The 19,993-nt window shown below is 38.8% G+C and overlaps 1 protein-coding gene across 1 annotated transcript; it reads right to left on the bottom strand.

The window, feature by feature from the left end:
* Positions 1-5,070: 5,070 nt before the first annotated feature.
* Positions 5,071-8,273, bottom strand: LOC122644815 (kinase-interacting family protein-like). The gene is made up of 4 exons (XM_043838198.1): positions 8,239-8,273; positions 7,228-7,336; positions 5,232-6,201; positions 5,071-5,197 (listed from the first exon to the last, which is right to left on the bottom strand). Exons 2-4 carry the CDS (start codon positions 7,304-7,306, stop codon positions 5,071-5,073), a joined length of 1,176 nt encoding a protein of 391 aa, XP_043694133.1. The 5' UTR covers positions 7,307-7,336; positions 8,239-8,273.
* Positions 8,274-19,993: the final 11,720 nt, after the last annotated feature.

Genomic DNA, 19,993 nt, shown 5'->3' with positions numbered 1-19,993 from the left:
TGGTTCCTTGAAAGTTGATGAACTCATTCGAAAAGATGTTAGTAAAGGTGATATCTCTATCACCGACAATTGTTATAGTCATGCCATACAATCTAAAAACTTGCTCAAAAACTGTTGTATTATTATTTTATAGAAGCACTTTGGGTCAAAGCACTTGTTTCAAAAAGTACTTTTTCAAGTGTGTGTCAAAGTTTCAAAATTGTGTTTTGTTTCATTCCCTCCTCTTTTGTTTCCCTCCTCTATTTTGTTTGAAATTGGTTGTACTCTCTTGTGTGCAAGATGCTAGAATTGAGCTCAAGAATAGTCCCACATTGGTTGTGGGAGAGTTACTTGAGGGGTATATATATAGGATTGTTTCCTTAAGGTGTGAGCCTTTTGGAGAGGAAGACACCCTACTCTCTAGTGTGTGGGGGGTCCTTGGGGTGCTTTTGAATCACGCGCGCCGAGCCGAGCCGAGCCGAGCCGTGGCCGAGGTCGGGGTGTGGGTGTGGGTGTGGACAAAACCTTATAGGAGTTTTAATGTTTTGTTTAAAACTCGATTTGGTTCACCCGTGGTTCATCTATACGGTTGAACCACACTTGTCTATTCGTACATATATATGAATAGTTACACCCCCTCCCTGTACGTGGAGGTATACATACGGTCACACCTCCCATGTAAGGGTTACACCCCTGTACGTATATCACCTGTATTCATACGGATGTATCCCTTCATAAAAGGGTACTCCAGTACTATATATATACACCATGTCATGCCTGTTTTTGAAATAGACAACAAAGACGTATTGTCCCTGCAAGATTGAGGTTCTCACCTTCAAGGGAAAATTTACACTTTTCCCTTTTTACAAATAGTTGGTAGTCCTTAAAAGATTTAGCACCGCGTTTGGTTGCGTAAATTCCTGGCTGTTGAATCAACAAATCATGATTCTCAATTTCGTAAACTGTTTGATTGATTTATGAGGTGACATCTATTGATACACAAAAATTCAGGAATCCACCATTTACACTAAAATCACAAATTTTCAAATTTCACTCTAAGGGGTGAAATCTGAAGATTCAACTCTTTATATAAAAGCCTCGACATCTGGAGATTCACAAAAAATCGGGATTTTCCTCAAATTCATGGCAACCATCCGCAGCTCTACTCCTCCCTGTCATCGTCGTTGCTGCTGCTCCTCATTGACTCCATGTAATCTCTCTCTCTCTCTCTCTCTCTCTCTCTCTCTCTCTCTCTCTCTCTCTCTCTCTCTCTCTCTCTCTCACACACACACACACACACACACGATTGAATCCTAACCCTTCTTTCCCCCCCCCCTTCATCTTCTTCTGCATCTTAAGTCTTTATTTTGGAACCCTAACTCACGATCGAAGAATTCCCTTCCGGGAAAGGTTGCAGAGGTCGAGGAGAAGCCATTTCCAGCAAGGGTTGCAGAGGTGAATTTTCTCCATTCGGATTGTTGGACCAAAATGGTGGTGGATTCATCTCGGCAGAGGAGTTCTTATCAGTGTCAGAGTTTGACTAAAATGAGATTAAATCTGAGTTTTGGGTGATTTTGTTTTGTGTTCGAAGATTGTTGAGGATGTTGGATGGCTTGAATTTCAAGGAATTTGTAGTTTTATTGGCTGCATTCAGTTCCCGTGCTAGTTTGCAACAAAAAATTGAGTGTAGCCCTAACTCATGATTGAAGAATTCCCTTTCGACAATGGTTGCAAAGGTCAAGTAACCAAACAGTTATTCTGGTAGATTCAGGTTTCAAAATCAGGTAACCAAATAGTCATTCTGTTAGAATTTCAAATCCACAGATACTGAATGTTACTTAAGCGTTTTCTTCAAATGCCCCCCTAAAATGGCCAAACGTAGAAATACCCCCCTAAACTTTCACTAATTCCAATTACACCCATGCTTTCCAAACTAAGCATCACAATAGTCCCTCCCATTAGTCAAAGACGTTATGTTATAACGGATCCCAATTTTTTAACATTGTCGAACCATTCTGTCATGATAGGGTAGAATGACAAAAATGCCCTTACTTGAAAGAAGAAAAAAAAACCTGCAACTCATCCCCCAAATCGATTTGGGGAAGATGAGTTGCAGGTATCCTTCAACCCATTTGCAATCATCCAAGCAAACCCCTTCGATTGAATCCATTTGCAATCATCAATAGAAACCATAAGCCATTCCTTTTTTTTTTTTCTTTTAATATATTCTCTTCATTCCTTAAGATTGGTTAGATTTGCAGGGATTTCTTGCAATAGAGAATATCATCCACATCCCCAGAATGATCAAGCAGCCAAAACCACACCTCAGCTTTTGAACCTTTCCCTGGCTTCCCGTCAGCAGATTCAGACCACAACTGTCTCCCAGATCGTAAAACCCTCGCCCCATCCGCATCTTTCACAACTGATTTTGGCACAAATACCCTAATTGACAGTCTCATACCGACTGACGGCATGGGTGGAAGGTTCTGAAAGGGGAGAACACTCGAACCTATCTTCAACTCCTCCAAATCGCAGAGTTGGAGAAAAAGCCTCGTGGACTCAGATTTAGAAGGTTCAAGTCATACTCCCATGCTTAGAGAAAGGAAATTATCGGAGCAAAAACTGCGCAAGTATCAGCGATTCAGTACTGTGTAACTCTTCTTATGCTGATAAACATAGAGAAAATAGACAAAGAGAATAAAATATGAGATATATTGAACGATCGTGTCCAACAACACCTGAAAAACCTCCATTAAAATATCATAACGGAATTGAAAAACAAAGAATTGAGCACCTATCTTCACGGGGGACAGGAAAAAAAAATCGCACCTGAAAAACCTCCATTAAAACATAACCCTTTTTTATTCAACAGGTGAAACCCTAAACTCAACCTTCGGACTTGGGATAGAGGGTAGGGGTTTAAGAATACAATGTGTATTTGTTTATCCAAGCAATGCTAAAGAATTAATGGAAGATGGCACCAGACAACCGAAACTCCTTGCTGAGACAAATAATGGGAAAAATTGCAGGGATGATTACAAATGGGTTGAAGGATACTGCAACTCAACTTCCCCGAAATGGGGAAGATGAGTTGCAAATTTTTTTTTCAAGGGTGGGCATTTTTGTCATTCTACCTTATCAAGAGGCAGAATGGTCCAATAATGTTCAAAAACTGGGATCCGTTATAACATAACGTTAATGGGAGGGACTATAGTGGTACTTAATTTGGAAAGTAGGGGCGCAATTAAAATTAGTGAAAATTCAGGAGGGTATTCATACGTGTGGCCAGTTTCAAAGGGACATTTGAAGAAAACCCTAGATTTAAAAATGGCAACCAAACATGGTGTAAAGTAATCTCTAGGTGGCTCATATGCTCTTCCCTAGTTTTACTATAAATCAAAATATCACTGAAGAAGACTGAAATGAGCTTTGGAGATAATTTTTGAAGACCTTATTCATTAATTATTAGAAATTGGAGGGAACATTAGTTAGGCCAAATGGAATTACCAAAAACTCGCAGTGCTCTTGATGCGTTTGGAACTCGGTATATCACAGAGCGCATCAGAATTTGATGGTAGCTAGAGTATAGACTAAGGTGCATAGACAAATCCTAGATCCTGACCAAATGCCATTATAACTTCAGAGATTTTATATAGAATAAATTAAAGATGTTAAAATCAAACCGAAATTATTTACCAAAATTGAACCCACCAAATTATCTAAAACTGGTAAATAAAATCAAACCTTAAGATAAATGGTCCCAAATAAAGCGAAGATTTTAAATTACCGATATTTGATCACGTTTAGGGTTTCAGTTTCAAACCCTAAATAATTTGGGGAAGACGAGTGCAATTTGGTCACTTCACTCTTTAATTTTGATGGGTTTTTATCATAAGGGCAATTTGGTCATTTGATCCCCTGAAACTAATGTCTAAGTGTCTAACGTCCTAGACTAACAGACTGGACTAGATTGTTCCAAAATTTGAAAAATAGGGGTGCATTTGCAATTAGTAAATTTGTAGGGGTGCATCTATACCTATGAACAATTTGAGGGGGGCATTGAAAAAAACCCTAAATTTTAAAGCAAAACCTAAAACACAAGGTCGGGCTGGGCTTAACCCGAAACCTCAACCCTGACACAGGGCCTGAAAATTTCAACCTTAACCTGCCTTCTAAGTTGAAAAATCCAGCCCAAACCCTGTTCAAACTCGGGCTGACTGGGCCAAACTTACACCCTATTTGTGTTTTTGAACATTCATAAAACGTTCCTAGATTCAGCTTGTAATGGTTCAAGTTCTTCCCTAGACTGGGCTACTGGTGCCATTGTAGATAATTTGTTGTGTTTAACTACTTTTCCATTTGTAACTTTTCGTTTTCCTTCTTGGAGCTCCTATAGGAAGAGGCATTTCCTTGCTAGGAAATCTTCTGTATTGGGTTTTTCGTTGGTTTTGTGGGTACATTTACCATCTTTTCTTGTTGCTTTCTTTTCCAGGGAGAAATTTCTATTCAGATTTCTTTGGCTATGTTTGGTTGACAAGAATTGGATAGAAAATAAAATAAAAAATTCAAATTTTTTTGAATTTAAAGAGAGAGATAGACACATACATCAATTATTATCTCATAATAGTTTTTTGTATCCATGACAATGATTGATTAGTATCAAAATAATTTGAATTTTTTTATTTCTTTTCTATCCATTTCTTATCAACCAAACAGAGCCTAATAAAGTTTCAGGAGATAGTATTCTGTCTGGGAGTGTTGCCTATGCAAGCACTCTCATGTTTCTATCTCTCTCCTCCTCAAAACAAAAACAAAAGAATAGAAATGTCTTTTCACATAGGGAGGAGAGACATAGACTCGTGACAGCGCTGACATAAGCCACACTCCGGAAGTGAGTTCTTTCCCCTCTAAATTTTCTAGTTTGCCCCAAAAAAATATATATATAATAAGAGAGAGATTGGCTGGGATCATTGAATCAAGATTTCAAGACAGACAGCCCCGACTCATCTCCAACTTGGAGTTAAATTCTTGGTTCAGACTTCCACCATACCAATGGTCGGGTTAATTAAAGTCGATATGTAACCTTTGCAGTCAATTCTTTATAATACTCAGAACCCAAGAAAAAAACTTCTTCCCAATACAACTGATCACCCTAGTTAATTGTGGCCCCGAGGTGGGGACCCACTTAAGAAATACTTTAGAGTCCATAGAAACTGCAAGGAATAGGAACAACTAACTAGGCAACGGAGGATCTGATTTGGGACCCACAAATGAACGAGTCAAGCTTCTTGACTCGTTCCCACATCCTCGAACTCGAAACCCGTTTCCACGTCATCCTTCCCTCTCGTGCCTTCACAACATTCACTGCTGCTTCTTCCTTAAGCTTCTCATTTTCCAATTTGATCTTCTCAACCTCAAAGCAAACCTCCAAAGCCATCATTTCCTTCTTATTATTCCTCTTCTTCTCCTCCTCATCCCTTCTCACCAACATCTCATAATACTCTTTATTCCTCTTCTCAAGCCCATAAATCTGATTCTGAAGATCTTCAATTTTACGGCTCAACAAACAGACCCTATGATCCTCTCTCAGTTTCAAAATACACCTCGCTAACTCGCTCGCTTTCCTCTTCATGAACACAGCTTCTGAAGCTAACCCTTTATTCTCCTCGGTCAAGGTTGTGACTCGGTAACCCAACCTTGCGTTCTCGTTAAGAAGAATGAGTCGCTCCGATTCAAGAACATCAAGTAAGCTCTTCTGTAACTCAATCTTTCTTGATGACTCGGTGTTGCAACGTTCAAGGAAACTGAGTTCATCGACGAGAATGTCGTAGTCAACGGTCTTCGCTACGACTTCCGCAATGAGAGCATCGTGATCCGATGCTGCGGCGATGTAGATGGGGTTGTGTATTGGTGGTGGGGTTTGGTAAGAGAGGGAACTCTCGGCGTCAGAGTCGAGGTGGGTTTCTTCAAATGCAGTAGAGGAATCTTCGCTGTCGGAATGAACGGTTGAGATTTGAGATTGATCAGAGTGATAGCGGCGACTCTTCGTAATGGTTTGGCAGTAACGGTCGGCTAGAGAGAGGTAGCCGTTGTAGAGGTCTTGAAGGAGTGTTAACAGCTGAGGGCGTTTTTGGTAATAGCTCTCCGCTCGTTCAGCGAACGTATGTGAGTTGTCTTCTTCAGGGAGATTAGAAGAAAGAGATTTCATTTTCTCCTCGAGATCTGCCACATAGAAAATGTTTAACAACGTCAATTGACCAAAATAGCCTTGGAAAGAAAATTTCACACAATGGAAAATCAAGATGGACCAGGTTTGGAGCTGGCCCGGCTAGTTTTAACCATTTGTTACTACAAAAGACACACCTGGGCCCAGCCAATTAAAAGGTTTGGTTCCTTTTCAAACTGGTTGGATCAGACACCAGATAGAGCTTGGGACCCACCAAGAATTACTGCTTTGGACCCCTTGTCCGGGCCATGAATGCCAATCCTGTTCAATTATCACCCAGGCCAACAATAATGCAATGACCCGATTCAGAATTAATGGGTCCCATTAACGGCCAAGATTACTTACTCAAACGTCCCATCGATGGGGGGACCTCTTTTGTGATTTCTGTACATAGATCACTGTAGAGTGTAATAGGGGTATTACCGTCATTTAACGTACACCACACCACTGTACTGCAAATAACGTCGGCGAAAAGAACAAAATAGACAATATCGACTGATCTTGAAAGCAACATTTTACAAAAAGGTCGTTTTTTTATTCTCCGATACGACACGCTACAGATTCGAATTTCAAAATTTAAACAAGAAATCGGGGGAAAAACACCGGCAAACCGCAATAACAAACTGACACTAACAGATATCTTTTTTCTTTTTTTTCAAATTAGGCTTTTCTAGGTAACTTCTTCCCTACGACACCGTTACGAAGCTTCCCGACGCAATTCGGACACATGGCTCGTACCAAGGAAGCTGTGTATGACATAAATGGTGCGATCCAGAACCGGATCGTTCATAGCTTAATTCTCAAGGTATAAAATGTAATCAATAGACTCGGATCCGGGTCAGGATACAGAATCCACATTATAGTTTCACGCATATAGTTCCTACACGAGCGTATAGGAGATTTGGTCCTATAAAATGTGCTTTCAGTCAAATTTACGAAAATGGGCCCGGCAAGGAATCGCAGAGAGTGTATATAGGGGGTATTTTTGTCAATAAACGGTAATGTGAATGTGAAGTCCGTACCTGCTAGGGTGGCTACTAGCCATGGGGGCCTACCAGAGTAGCTTCGACATGACTGAAGAGAAGAACCTTGCGTCTTCATCCCAACCTCACAGTCTGTCTCTGCAGTCTACTGTGACCTACAAATAGAGAAAAAAGATAACAGAGAATCATATCAATGCGATTAAAAAGCAAACCAGAAGAAAACACATTAAAAGGGAATCGTACAGACGACAGTGTAGCAGAAGAGAAGAAGAAGAAGAATTGAAGAAACGTAGAAGATGCGGAGAAGTAACATAGAGCGCGGATCTCAAGACAGCAGAGAAAGATGAATTATTCACGGGATCGAAACAAGATCTCCAAATATCCAACTTCCGAGACGAAAATGAAGACCAGAATTTTCATTATCCATGTTTGATAGGTTCTCAAACCCAGCTGGACCGGAAAAAAAAAGGGCAAAATCGTCAGGCGAAATCCTTGATGTTTCAGAGAGGAATTGTTCCGTTGTCGTCTTCGCTTGCTCTGAAACATCAAGGATTAAGCCCAATCTATAGCACTTGAGAGCATTACCGTCGACCTAAATGATTCTCAGTCTTGAGATTTGCTTGACTTCGCTTCTGCAATTTTTGTTCTATGTTCGGGAGAAGGGAAATTTTTTTTTTGCTGGACCAGAATGCCCATGAACAAAGATAAGCTTAACCCCTAGAACTCGCCGGAGGGAAATTCTCTACTTAACAAGTCCGGTGTTAGTAAAACGACTCCAGCGCCGGAAGTCAGTCTTAAGGTAACAGTAGTGGCTTACCCATGGTAAAATTACAAGAAAATTCCCCACCCCTAGCCTCACCCATTCGAGCTACAGAGAATGAAGAAGACCAAAAAAGGGCTACTTTTGGTTTTAAAAAAATTAAAAAGCTATTTTTTTTTTCTCTCTTTCGAAAACTTCAAACAGATAGCGTAGCCGTAGAAGAGGTTTTCAAATTCACTTGACCGTTGGAAATCGAGATGGAGAAGAAGAAGAGAACAGGAAAACCTTACCTTCAATGAGAGCTGAACAATGCCACAGATTAATCCCAGGCTCACGGATCTTGTATAACTTTGCTTCGAAACCTTGCAGATTTTAACGAAAATCTAGCCGGAAAATGTTAAAAATTGTGGTGCCGGAGAACTGGTGGTGGTGCAGGAGGCAGTAGTGTTCTTACTAACAACCAACAGAGACCGGCTTTGAAGGAACTTTATATGGTGAAAGAGGGGTCATTCGAAGGTTGAGCCGCGAGATCTCTGGTTTGAGGTTGGCAAATGATAAAACGACACGTTTTATGTTAAATTTGTATTCTGAATTTCAAAAATCAAAATGGAGTTGTTTCGCGTATTGGATCTGGCCATTCTGTATTTGCAGGTGGTTTCTAATATTTGTCTTCACTCTTGAGATAAATGAGATTCTATCCAACGGTGAGAATAGACGGGGATGGGGGCTTGATGTTTTTTTGGTAAATTCTTGATTCTTTTGTTTAATCTATTAACACGTTTTTATTTAATAACCTGCAGTATTACTTAATTAATTACTGAGCTAGCGGGGAAAATCCCTTCGACCATGGGATCTTACCCTTGATTGGGCTAAAGAGGATATTTTCGTATAGGTATTTTGGGAGAATTCAATCCCATAAATTGATTTACAAGGTGAGAGAACTCAAAATCATATCAACTGACATTAAATTGCTCTCGTAATTGATGTGGTATCATCGGTATCAGGATCGGTCTCGATCGATAATAATCCAATCCGATCCAACCAAAATCGATCGATCCGATCCGATACCTCAAACTATGCTCAAATCAATGATGAATGAATGCAATGTAACAAGGTGAATAAAGCTTATTTTAGGCTAACTAAAAACTAACAATTGAAATCACCTTAAATTGTCTTAGGAAAATGGTTTGGGGTAGACACCTCATTTTGTCACCCTAGAAACATATATGACAATAATGATAGAATACCCTTGGATAATGTGTGAGATCCATATTATAGATTTGGAAGTCTTTTACAACCTCGTCTAATGTTTTGAACTGGGGCTCCAACAAGATTGGGTTGGAAAGGTGTCTACATCGATGAAGAGATGAGAGCAGTTTTACTACCAATGAAATAGAAGGTACAAGCTCTCATTCTCATGTCTCTCTGTGTTTACAAAGAATTCTTCATAACTCTAATAATCTTGCATCACTAACAATTTAAAAGAAAAACAAAGGGATACAAATTTTCATAATTACCCCATGTAAAATATAGAATACAAGACATCAACCTTCAATAAACTGATACCTCTGTGGATTATGATGAGTCCTAAATTCCTTTAGTCAGTATGACCAGGTTCTTGTATTGCTTATCTAGTCGAATGGAAAGACATTGCCCCTGAATTCTCATTATGCCTCTTACCTTCCCTTGTGGTGGTGTGAGGTGACTTCAAATGCAAGGGGCGTCCCGAGATGAGAGATTTGCAAGGGTGGAAGGGTAGCGCTTGTCAACACTGAAATTAGGGGTGTCAATGGGTCGGGTTGGGGCTGCCTAAACCCCGACCCGACCCTAGAGGCCTTAACCCGACCCGACCACCCCGACCTCGACCGTCAGTGTCAAGAAACTCTCAACCACGACCCGACCTGCCGGGTCGGGTCGGGCCGGCCTCGGGTTGGTCCCGATTTATGGCACCATCCACGTGTCTCATTAGACCATGTTTTTGTAACATAGGATCTCAACCTATGGGACAGCTAATAAATATGTTGAAAAAATGGCGTGTGTATAAACTCTCTCTCTACAATTGTAACAATGTCCCTTAATAGGCACGAAAGCTTATAGGGGCTACAACTAAATAACAATCATGTCAGTGACTCTTTTTATGGTCCCGATCAAAATAGTAGATGATCTACTCTTTTTATGGGTTCCCACTTCATGATGATGACAAAGCTAGTAGTTATCTATGTACAATTCTCTTCTGTTTTTTTTTTGGTCAAGAAAATACTTATATTAAGTATATGATATATATATATATATATATATATATGTAATATTATATACCTATAATTAATATAGGTCGGTCGGCGGGCGGGCGCTAGGCCCAGGATCTAAACCCCGACCCGACCCGACCTCGCCAGGGTCGGACTATAACTAAACCCAAACCCGCCCTCGGGGTCAAAAATCGTGGTCGGGCCGGGCCGGCTCGGGCGGGTTCGGGCCAACCGGGCTTTATTGACACCCCTAACTGAAATGCAATTTAAAAGACTCCCTTGATCAAATGACCAAAGCCCAAACTTGTTTCGACAAGACATACCTAAACCAACTAATTAACCCAATTGTCGGCAAACAAATTAATCCATATGAGATATTTCCCACATTCTATCCTATTTTAATTTTAGTACATTATACAAATTAATGCCCATAACTCCTTTCCTATACAAAATACAAAACTTTTATGAAACCTGCCTACTTGTGAACTCTTGGATCTTGAGCCATGGACTGAATTCCAATGTGAACTTGTGAAGAATTTTACTTCTGAGACATCTAACATTGTGTGATGTAAGCTGAGAAACAAAATGTAGAAAGAGGGGCAGCATAGGGTACCGTTTGGGTGGAACATGTGAGAAACTCCATAAAATATTCTTCATAGGAAGCATACTTGCAGGTACCCATTATCATAACATAGATCGTTTATATTAATAGCTCAATTGATTACATGCAAAGAGATTCAAGAGATTCCTTGTTAGTTTATTAGTTCAATCCACTAATCAAATTTCTTTTAAAACATATATTGTTTAATAAACAAATGGATTACAGTAAAAAATAAAATAGCAGAATTACAATCAAAAGCAAGAAGAGCCTCCATTAAAAGTTCCGTGAAGTCTCCTGCCAAAGTGACAAAGAAGAACATCTAATGAATCATCCAACTAAGAGCTTCATCATTACCACCACCTAATTGATTAATTAATTCATTAATACATAGCCTTAGAAAGAAAAAAAAGAAGCCACACTTTCTAGCTGCAAATCTGCAATTCCCTAAGAGGAGTTAGTCCCAACTAAAATAGCAAGATTTTTGGCCTCTTTTTATCCAATTTGAGTCCCTAAGAGGAGTTAGTCCCAACTAAAATAGCAAGATTTTTAGCCTCTTTTCTCACTTTGAGACCTCATCATCCACCCTCTTCCCATTAAATTTAGCATAATAAGGCTAAAAGAGCAGACTTATACTCCTCCATCCCACAAAGATTTTGGAATGTCTCGAATTATATATTTGTTTATATATATTATGGAGTCAGTGGTGAAGCTTAGCCTAAATTGGTTAGGGTTGATTTGGTCTGATTTCAATTTCAATTTCAGATTAATTTTAAGAAATAGTCAACAAATAGATTTTTTGTCAAGGAATGGAAATTATTTTGATTGCATGAATTATTTCAAGAATAATACATCCATTTAGTAGTTCAATTTCTAATAATAAATTCTCTATATTTCTTTGGGAAAGGGTGGTGATGGTGGTGGTGGTGGGGTAGGGTGTTGCTAGGAAGGGAAGTGATGGTGGCAAAATAGAGTGGTTTTCCTCTCAAATTTTTTTAAATATGACAAATGACACCTTTAGCCCTATTACTAACACATGCTCATTATTAAATTAGAGCGCAAAATATATTTGAAATTAATTTCAATTTCACTATTGAGGCTTGATTTGGTTTGGTTTCTATTTCAATTTCATGGAGTGATTTCTATTTTGGAAATTATTTGGTTTGATTTTTACACCTTATTTCAATGAAATAGAAATCAAATGGAATAGAAAATCCGAAATAGCTGAGAAGCAATTTCAATTTTGAAATTGAAATTGATTTCATTCTTGCTCTTTCATGAGCACGTTGTTAATTTGATGGGCAAAACAGTAATTTCATGTTAAATTATAGGATATTGGATCAATTATATGTTCTTGTAGGAGGATTATTACATGGTGTTGTTTTTGTAATTTTTTTTTTAATGTTGATTAGCCATGGAGTTATGTGAATATGTTGCTTGAAATTATGAACTTTGTTACGCTTTTTCAACCTAGTGTTATTTATAAGTAGTTGTAAACCGCAATTCACTAATCATTTTGCTAATGATATGTCCATGTTAATTAGTCTAAGTGGATATTAGAAAGTCAGACTTAATTTCCAGTATGGCCACCACATAAAGTTTATGTGGATTGATATTTTTGAAATAGGAAAGCAATAACTTGCTTATGAAAGCAATTATATGGATAATATTAATCAGAGTAAAATCAATCTCTCTCTCTCTCTCTCTCTCTCTCTCTCTCTCTCACACACACACACACACACACACACACATTTGGACTAACACGAAAATTAGACAAATGACTGTTCTAAGGGCTTCTCTACCTATCCAACTAGCTAATTAGACATATGGGATATATATTTAGGGAAGTGGTTCTCTGCCGAGTGCCGCCTACACCAACACTCCCTGTGTCTAACTTTTTCCTCCCCAAAATAAGGAATAGAAGTGTCATTTTATAGGAGGAAAGAGAGACACATGGGAGTGTTGATGCAGGCCATGCTTCCAAACAGAGGTTTTTTTCATATATTTATTTGGGAGGGGGGATCATTGCTAGGCTGCGTGGTCCCTGCACCCGCACAAGGCTAATGAGAATGCGCTTAAGGTTATTCACCAAGGATATGACTTTTCATTCCACGAAGGCAATACAGTCATTTGACCCTTCTTTTCTCTGAGCACAGGGGCAACAAATCGTTATCCTCTCCAATTCGCTGCCCGCTCCAATTCCTCCAATTCCTCACATAGGAGCGGGTAGGGTGGTCATTTCCGCTCCTATGTGTGGAATTGGAGGAAATTGGAGGGGACAGCGAATTGGAGGTGATAATTATCTCAAGGGCAACCCTAGCTTCTTTTTCCCTATTTATTTCATCATATAACTCTCAATCAAAACCTGCCACTTGTCATGCTAGAGGAAGGTTTGGTTCTCCAATCCGAATCAACAGACGGTCGGATCACATCATGGTTTGATGTATTGGTATCGGATCACTCGTATAAGGCGATACTATTGGTTTTGCTACTCATTGATCCCACGGATAAGGGATAAAACAGTCCCAAAAAATTATTTTTTAGGGAAAATTAGGAGCAAATTTGTCCGATGTAGTTAATCTGTACCGCTACCATATTGATTGTTATTGGTGAAGCCTAATCTCACTCCAGAAAATGTTGTGGCGAATCTTCAACGGGCTGTTTGTCTTTCAAAACGCGTCAGAATGGCCTAAAAGTGCATACATCAATGTCATGATGCTGCCCCTGTAGAGCTTGTCGAGACCTTTGAAATAATATGTATATTGACATATATTAGGATCTGATCCGAACCAGATCAGATGGGTCTTTTGAGCTTCTAGGGGCATTTCTATACTTTCTTAGGTTAGGGTTCTCTTATAAAGTGTTCTTATTTCATTGTGAGGAATGTGAGAGATCTGAGGCATTTATGAGGGCATTTCTATACTTTCTTAGATCAAGGTTCTCTTATAAAGTGTTATTATCTCTTTGTGAGGGATGTGAGAGCTCTGAGGGTTTGTAATTTTTTATTTATATAATGAAACCATTTCTATTGCAGACCATGGATGTAGGCATGTAGCCATGTTTGAGCTTTGTTTTTCTAACAAATATCATATCGATTTTGCAGATCACCAGTACCCAATCCAATACCGTACACTAAAACCAATGGTCACAAGCGGGCCTCATGTAACCATGTGCAAATCTTTTTCTTTGACTTTCATATGTTATAAGCACTTGATGATGGGCCCAAAAGAGAGAAGCTTACCGACAAACGCTTTATCTTCAGCAAAGAAGAAAGTAAAAGGTTTTCAGTTACAAAAAGCAAAATGGAAGCTAAAAGCTATGGAACCTTTGGTTTCCATGATTTCATCCAGACTTCTTGTTCTGGAGGTTTGTGGACCAGTTTCCTTGGTAATTGGTATCCTAGGGAGATTTAAATGATGTCAAAGGACTCATTCTCATTGGAATAGCAACGTTCCAACCACCGTAGGCTAAGTCGAATGATGAATTTAAATTATAATTATGAGAAAGCAATGGGGACAATTATTTTTGGACCTGAGGTAGAAAGGGTGTAGTAGTGATTAGGATTTGGATATTACCCCGGTAGTACACACCCTTTAATATTCTCTCTTTTCTTTAATCATGTGGGTCTCTTGTATAGTTGTATGGGAATCGTAACGTATTCTTTTTTATGCGTTCGTTAATTTGACATGGAAGATGTCAATACACATGTAGGTGGCTTGTAGTCTTCTGTTAGCAATTTTCATTGTGGTCCAGTTATCCATTGCATTAAGCACACATATATATAGGGAAAATTATTTAGATCTACTAGATAAGAACGGAAATTACAAGATAAGTAGGTTTCAAATTTGTTGATTTACTTAATCCCCAAAATTGGTTAGTACTCATGCCACATTAGAGTAAAATAAAAGAAAACTTTCAAAATTACCCTATCCTCATTTAACTATTTTAAAAACTGTGACATTCGATGAACATGCACCTTAATTGTAGGAGTAGAAATCAAAGCGGTTATTATCCCCTAAAAAAAATAAAAACAAAGCTATAATATCGAATCCAAAGAGAAGTACATCTTAATTGTTGGAATAGAAAACAATAGAAACAGATTAAAAAAAATAAAATAAAATAAAAAAGTCAATGATTCACCCGCCATCCTAGGGTTCACCAACCTTTCCTAAGGTTTTATAGCATCAAATCCAAAGGGAAGTACATCTTAATTGTTGGAATAGAAAACAATAGAAACATATTAAAAATAAAATAAAATAAATCGATGGTTCACCCACCATCCTAGGGTTCGCCAACCCCTCTTAGGGTTTTATATGTTCCAAAATACCCTCCCAATACTTATTCCCGCCCTCTCCAGCCCTACGATGAATAGAATCTCATTCACAGTTGGTGGAAGGAAACTCAGTCCAAAACAAAAAAAACAAAAGTGAGAGAAACAAAAAAATTGTTGGAATAGAAAATAATAAAATAAAAACGATGGTTCACCCACCATTCTAGGGTTTTAGTATGTTCCAAAATACCCTCCCAATACTTATTCCTGCCCTCTCCAACCCTACGGTGAATGGGATCTCATTCACAATTGGTGGAAGGAAACTCAATAAAAAATAAAAATAGGTAGAGAAAATTGCGCACCCCTTCCCTCCTATTTTCCCATTATGATATAAAAGTTTAAAACAGATTTTTGGGGCAATTTTGGAAGCTTACTTTTATTTTATTCTTGCGTGGCACAAGTATTAACTAACTTTGGAGATTGAGTAAGTCTTTCCAAAATAGAAAGTAGTGGATGAGCAACATCGAGATCGTGTTGCCGTGGGTTGTGCATGAATTGATTCAAAATGTTAACAACATGCACAATGTCAGGGCGAGTTACAGTTAAATAAATCAACCGACCAACCAACCGTCGATAAGACGAGGGGTCAGGAAAAATGTCACCTGTATCATCTGTTAACTTTAGATTGTGTTTGGAGATGCAATCACACCTTAATTTCATTGAATGGAGAAGACAATATTTGTACAGCAATGTAAGTTGACTAATCCATATTACATGGTATGTAGAGTCAAAAATCTTATCTATATGATATGTACAATCAAGAATCCTATCTAAGTATATAAGGTATGTACAATCAAGAGGATAAGAATGAAGGTGTGCATGAAGTGTCATGATAAGATACTCCGACAACTATTATGCCTTCTTCCATTGTCCTTGATATTCAAAGCTATTTTTTTTTTTCTTTCATGTGGCAATCTCTGGATCTTCTCATGTAAGTGGGGAACCTATGGGTTTACTTGCCTACAAAATTTGGGCAGCACCCTACTAGGCTCAGCCCAGCCCAGCCCGACCCTAATTAACCTTGATCAGGCCAGGCTGGGCCGGGTTGGCCCTAATTGACCTTGGTTAGCCCTATTTTTTTGCCATTTGTGTCCTTATAAACACTAAAAAAGAAGAAAAAAAATGAGACATCATCAATATCAAATTCTTAAAAATAATTAATATATACTTATATAAACAGTATTAAACTAGGTCAAGCCAGGATCAGCCCAAGGCTTTAGCCCAAGCTCTGCCTTGGACCTAAAAATTCTTGTCCAGGGCAGACTCAGGTTCATAGGACCAAACTTACACCCCCTAGATAGAGAAGGCGATTATGTATGAAAAGGATAGATAATAGGGGTGCAAGTTTGGCCCATCGGCCCGAACCCGCCCTGAGCCCGAATAAGGCTTGGTTTGAGATATTTGGCCCTGAGAGTGAGTCAAGGTTGGAAATTTCTGGCCCTGCGTCAGGGTTGGGTTGGGCTAGGGTTGAGGCCTTGGACTAAACCTGGCCCGGCCCAGCCCGCCCCTGTTTTAAGTTATACTATAAAATATATATATTATAAACTTTAAATGTCACCCACATTTTGTTATATAATATATTATATATGAAGATAATGGTTGATAGAATACATTTTATTATAGTGTTATTTTATGTAAAATTGATCATTTTCACCCTGGCCCATTCTAACCCATGCATTTCCTTCCTCCTCCTCATGATTAGAGCCAATCAGGGTCAGCCCAGCCCGACCCTGAGGGTAAGGATGTCAATTTGGGACCGAAACCGGGAACTGTCCCAATACCGTCCCGCTAAAACCCGATACCGGACCGTCCCATTAGTAAATGGGACGGTATTGGTATCTGATCTTGGTATCGAATGATAAATGGGACGGGACGGTTCTGGGACGGGATTCCCAACGATACCAGTACTGAAATACCAATTAGGTACCGGATGGTACCGAAACTACTAGTACTGTTTAAAAAGAAAGAATATATAAGATCTTTTATTTAAAAAAAAAAAGGTATAAGAATTTCGACTCATTAGGGTTTCACTAATTGCCTTTTGAATATGAAGAGGAACAACAGGTCAACAGTCCGTAGCTTGAAGTCTCTCCTCACAGAACCTACTACAGTGCTACTCCCTTCTCCTTCGACCAACTACATCTATCAGGTTCTTGCTTTTTGCACTTTGTACTTCGTACCATACTACCATATAAGGGTGTCAATTTGGGATCGAAACCGGGAACCGTCCCAATATCGTCCTGCTAAAACCCGATACTGGACCGTCCCATTAGTAAATGGGACGGTACTGGTATCTGATTTTTGTACCGAATGATAAATGAAACGGAACGGTTCTGGGACGAGATTCCCAACGGTACCAGCACCGAAATACCAATTAGGTACCGGATGGTACCGAAACTACTAGTACCGTCTAAAAAGAAAGAGTATATAAGATTTTTTTTTTTTTAAAAGGTATAAGAATTACGACTCATTAGGGTTTCACTAATTGCCTTTTGAATACGAAGAGAAACAATAGGTCAATAGCCGTAGCTTGAAGTCTCTCCTAACAGAATTTGCTACAGTGCTACTCCCTCCTCCCTCCTCCCTCCTCCTTTGACCAACTACATCTACTAGGTTCTTCCTTTTTGCATTTCGTACTTTGTACCATACTACGTACCATGTGACATGTGTGATAAATAGAGTTTTGTTTGGGAAAATCAAAAAGGAAACACAACGGGATTCTTCCATTTTGTAGGACGTGTCTAGATTTAAAAAAATGAGAAGCTTATTACATGTGGTCTTAGGGAGTTTGAAGAAGTAAAACTATGATTTCATAATTTAAGTTGCTTTATAAAAAGCAGTAGACAACTTAGATTTCATGATAATGAAAAAATTCCACAACACTAATAAACCCGCCTTGTTAGAAAAAATTAAATTTCTTTTCCCTTTTTCTCCAGTGTCTAGAACCGTTTAAGAACCGGTATCGTCCCGTCCTGCTAGTAATCGGAACTGGGATCTAGGTTTGGTCCCGTTAACTAAATGGGACGGTACTGGGATTGACACTTTTGGTACTGGTACTGGTACCGTCCCGTCCCAAATACCGAGAACCGTCCCAATTAACACCCTTACTACCATGTGACATGTGTGATAAATAGAGTTTTGTTTGGAAAAATCAAAGAGGAAACACAACGGGATTCTTCCATTTTGTAGGACTTCTCTAGATTTAAAAAAATGATAAGCTTATTGCATATGATCTTAAGGAGTTTGAAGAAGTAAAACTATGATTTCATAATTTAAATTACTTTATAAAAAACAGTAGACAACTTAGATTTCATGATTATGAAAAAATTCTACAACACTAATAAACCCGCCTTGTTAGAAATAATTAAACTTCTTCTCCCTTTTTTTACAGTGCCTAGAACCGTTTAAGAACCGGTACCGCCCCATCCCATCCCGCTAGTAATCGGGACTGAGATCTAGGTTTGGTCTCGTTAATTAAATGGGACGATACTAGGATTAGCACTTTTAGTATCGGTACCGGTACCGTCCTGTCCCAAATACCGAGAACCATTCCAATTGACACCCTTACCTGAGGGCGGGTCAAGGTTGGATTTATCAGGCCCTGAGTTAGGGTCGAGTCGGGCTTGGGCCTAGCTAAGGGGACTTAGGGTTGGGCTAGGGCTTTATAAAGCTTGGCCTAACTCGACCCTGTTGCAACCCTAATAGATACCATGTATTAGTAACATGCCAATTTGTTCCTAGATGATAATAAAATTTGGGAAAAAAGGACTCTGTCTCAGAGTGTAGTTCTTGCACCCAGACAAATATCATGGCATGAAATGATCGCTCTACTTCCATGAAAAGCAATTATCCAACCCCTGTTGATGCTTTCTCAAACGATTGCTCCCATTGGTTCCTATGTTAGCTCAAGAGCCACGCTCCCAGACAAAAATCTCTTCCCAATAAATTTTTTTTTTCATTTTTGTTTCTTTGGTTAAAATTTTTCTTCATTTTGGTTTCATAGATTATTCTTCTAATTTCAATTTCAATTTTGACACACGGTAACAAGCGTCTGGTGAAATCGCATCTGGTCGTCCCAGAAGAGATGTATATAATAATGTTAGTGGAACCATGTTCAAACAATCATAGGGTGGCTATCCTAGGCTGCACACATTTCACGTTTGGGCTAAGCTTCATCCCATCCGCATACTATATGTGTTTGGTCAGCTATGACTATCATAGCCTAAAATGGGGAGGACAACTAAACCATGCCCTAACTCATGGGCTGGGCCACTGCAAATTACATCCATAGGAACCATGTTGTTCCTTTTATAAATAGGTGGGTTTGTCTTAATGACACCTATATTTGTGTATGGGAGAGGGTTTCCTACACTCCCTACATTTATTTATGACATATCACTCCTTCACATGATTAGTGATATGTGATCGGATTTGCAATTTCACTTTTGAGCTGGTTTTTTGCCAAACTTTTTTCCCCTAGCTGGCTAGGTTGTATTTAGAATTTGACATTTTTTTTTTTATATTATCTTTTGTCTTATTTCCAAAAATCTTTTAAGATAGGGGTATAAAAAGGTATTCAAAAACAAATTGAAAAGTGAGATCATTATATTATACCAAAAGGTGTCATTGTTTTGTTTTTTTGGTAAAAAAAAAGGGTGTCATTGTTATGTATATTTTTTCGATTACACATGAAATGACACTATGGGTTGAATAGAGAAAAAGCTCAAGATTCATTATAGCGCTTTGCTTGTCGACAGTGTCTTCATGGCTTCAAATATGCAGCACACCATTGTTTAAAACCTTCTATCGTGTTTTTGATCATGATATGAGCGTGAATACAAGTTTGACAAATCTTTCCTCTAAGAGGGGGA

This window comes from Telopea speciosissima, chromosome 11 (genome assembly GCF_018873765.1).
Source record: "Telopea speciosissima isolate NSW1024214 ecotype Mountain lineage chromosome 11, Tspe_v1, whole genome shotgun sequence".
In the NCBI taxonomy this organism is placed as follows: Eukaryota; Viridiplantae; Streptophyta; class Magnoliopsida; order Proteales; family Proteaceae; genus Telopea; species Telopea speciosissima.
The sequence above is the reverse complement of the archived record's forward strand: the minus strand, read 5'-3'. Positions and strand labels throughout refer to the sequence as shown.

Excerpts from the sequence above, each read along its gene's own strand:
- LOC122644815 (XM_043838198.1), bottom strand. The coding sequence starts at position 7,306 with ATGAAGACGCAAGGTTCTTCTCTTCAGTCATGTCGAAGCTACTCTGGT. Across the intron at positions 6,202-7,227 it reads GCTAGTAGCCACCCTAGCAG|ATCTCGAGGAGAAAATGAAA; the intron begins GTACGGACTTCA and ends TCTATGTGGCAG. Across the intron at positions 5,198-5,231 it reads ATTTGTGGGTCCCAAATCAG|TGCAGTTTCTATGGACTCTA; the intron begins ATCCTCCGTTGC and ends GTTCCTATTCCT.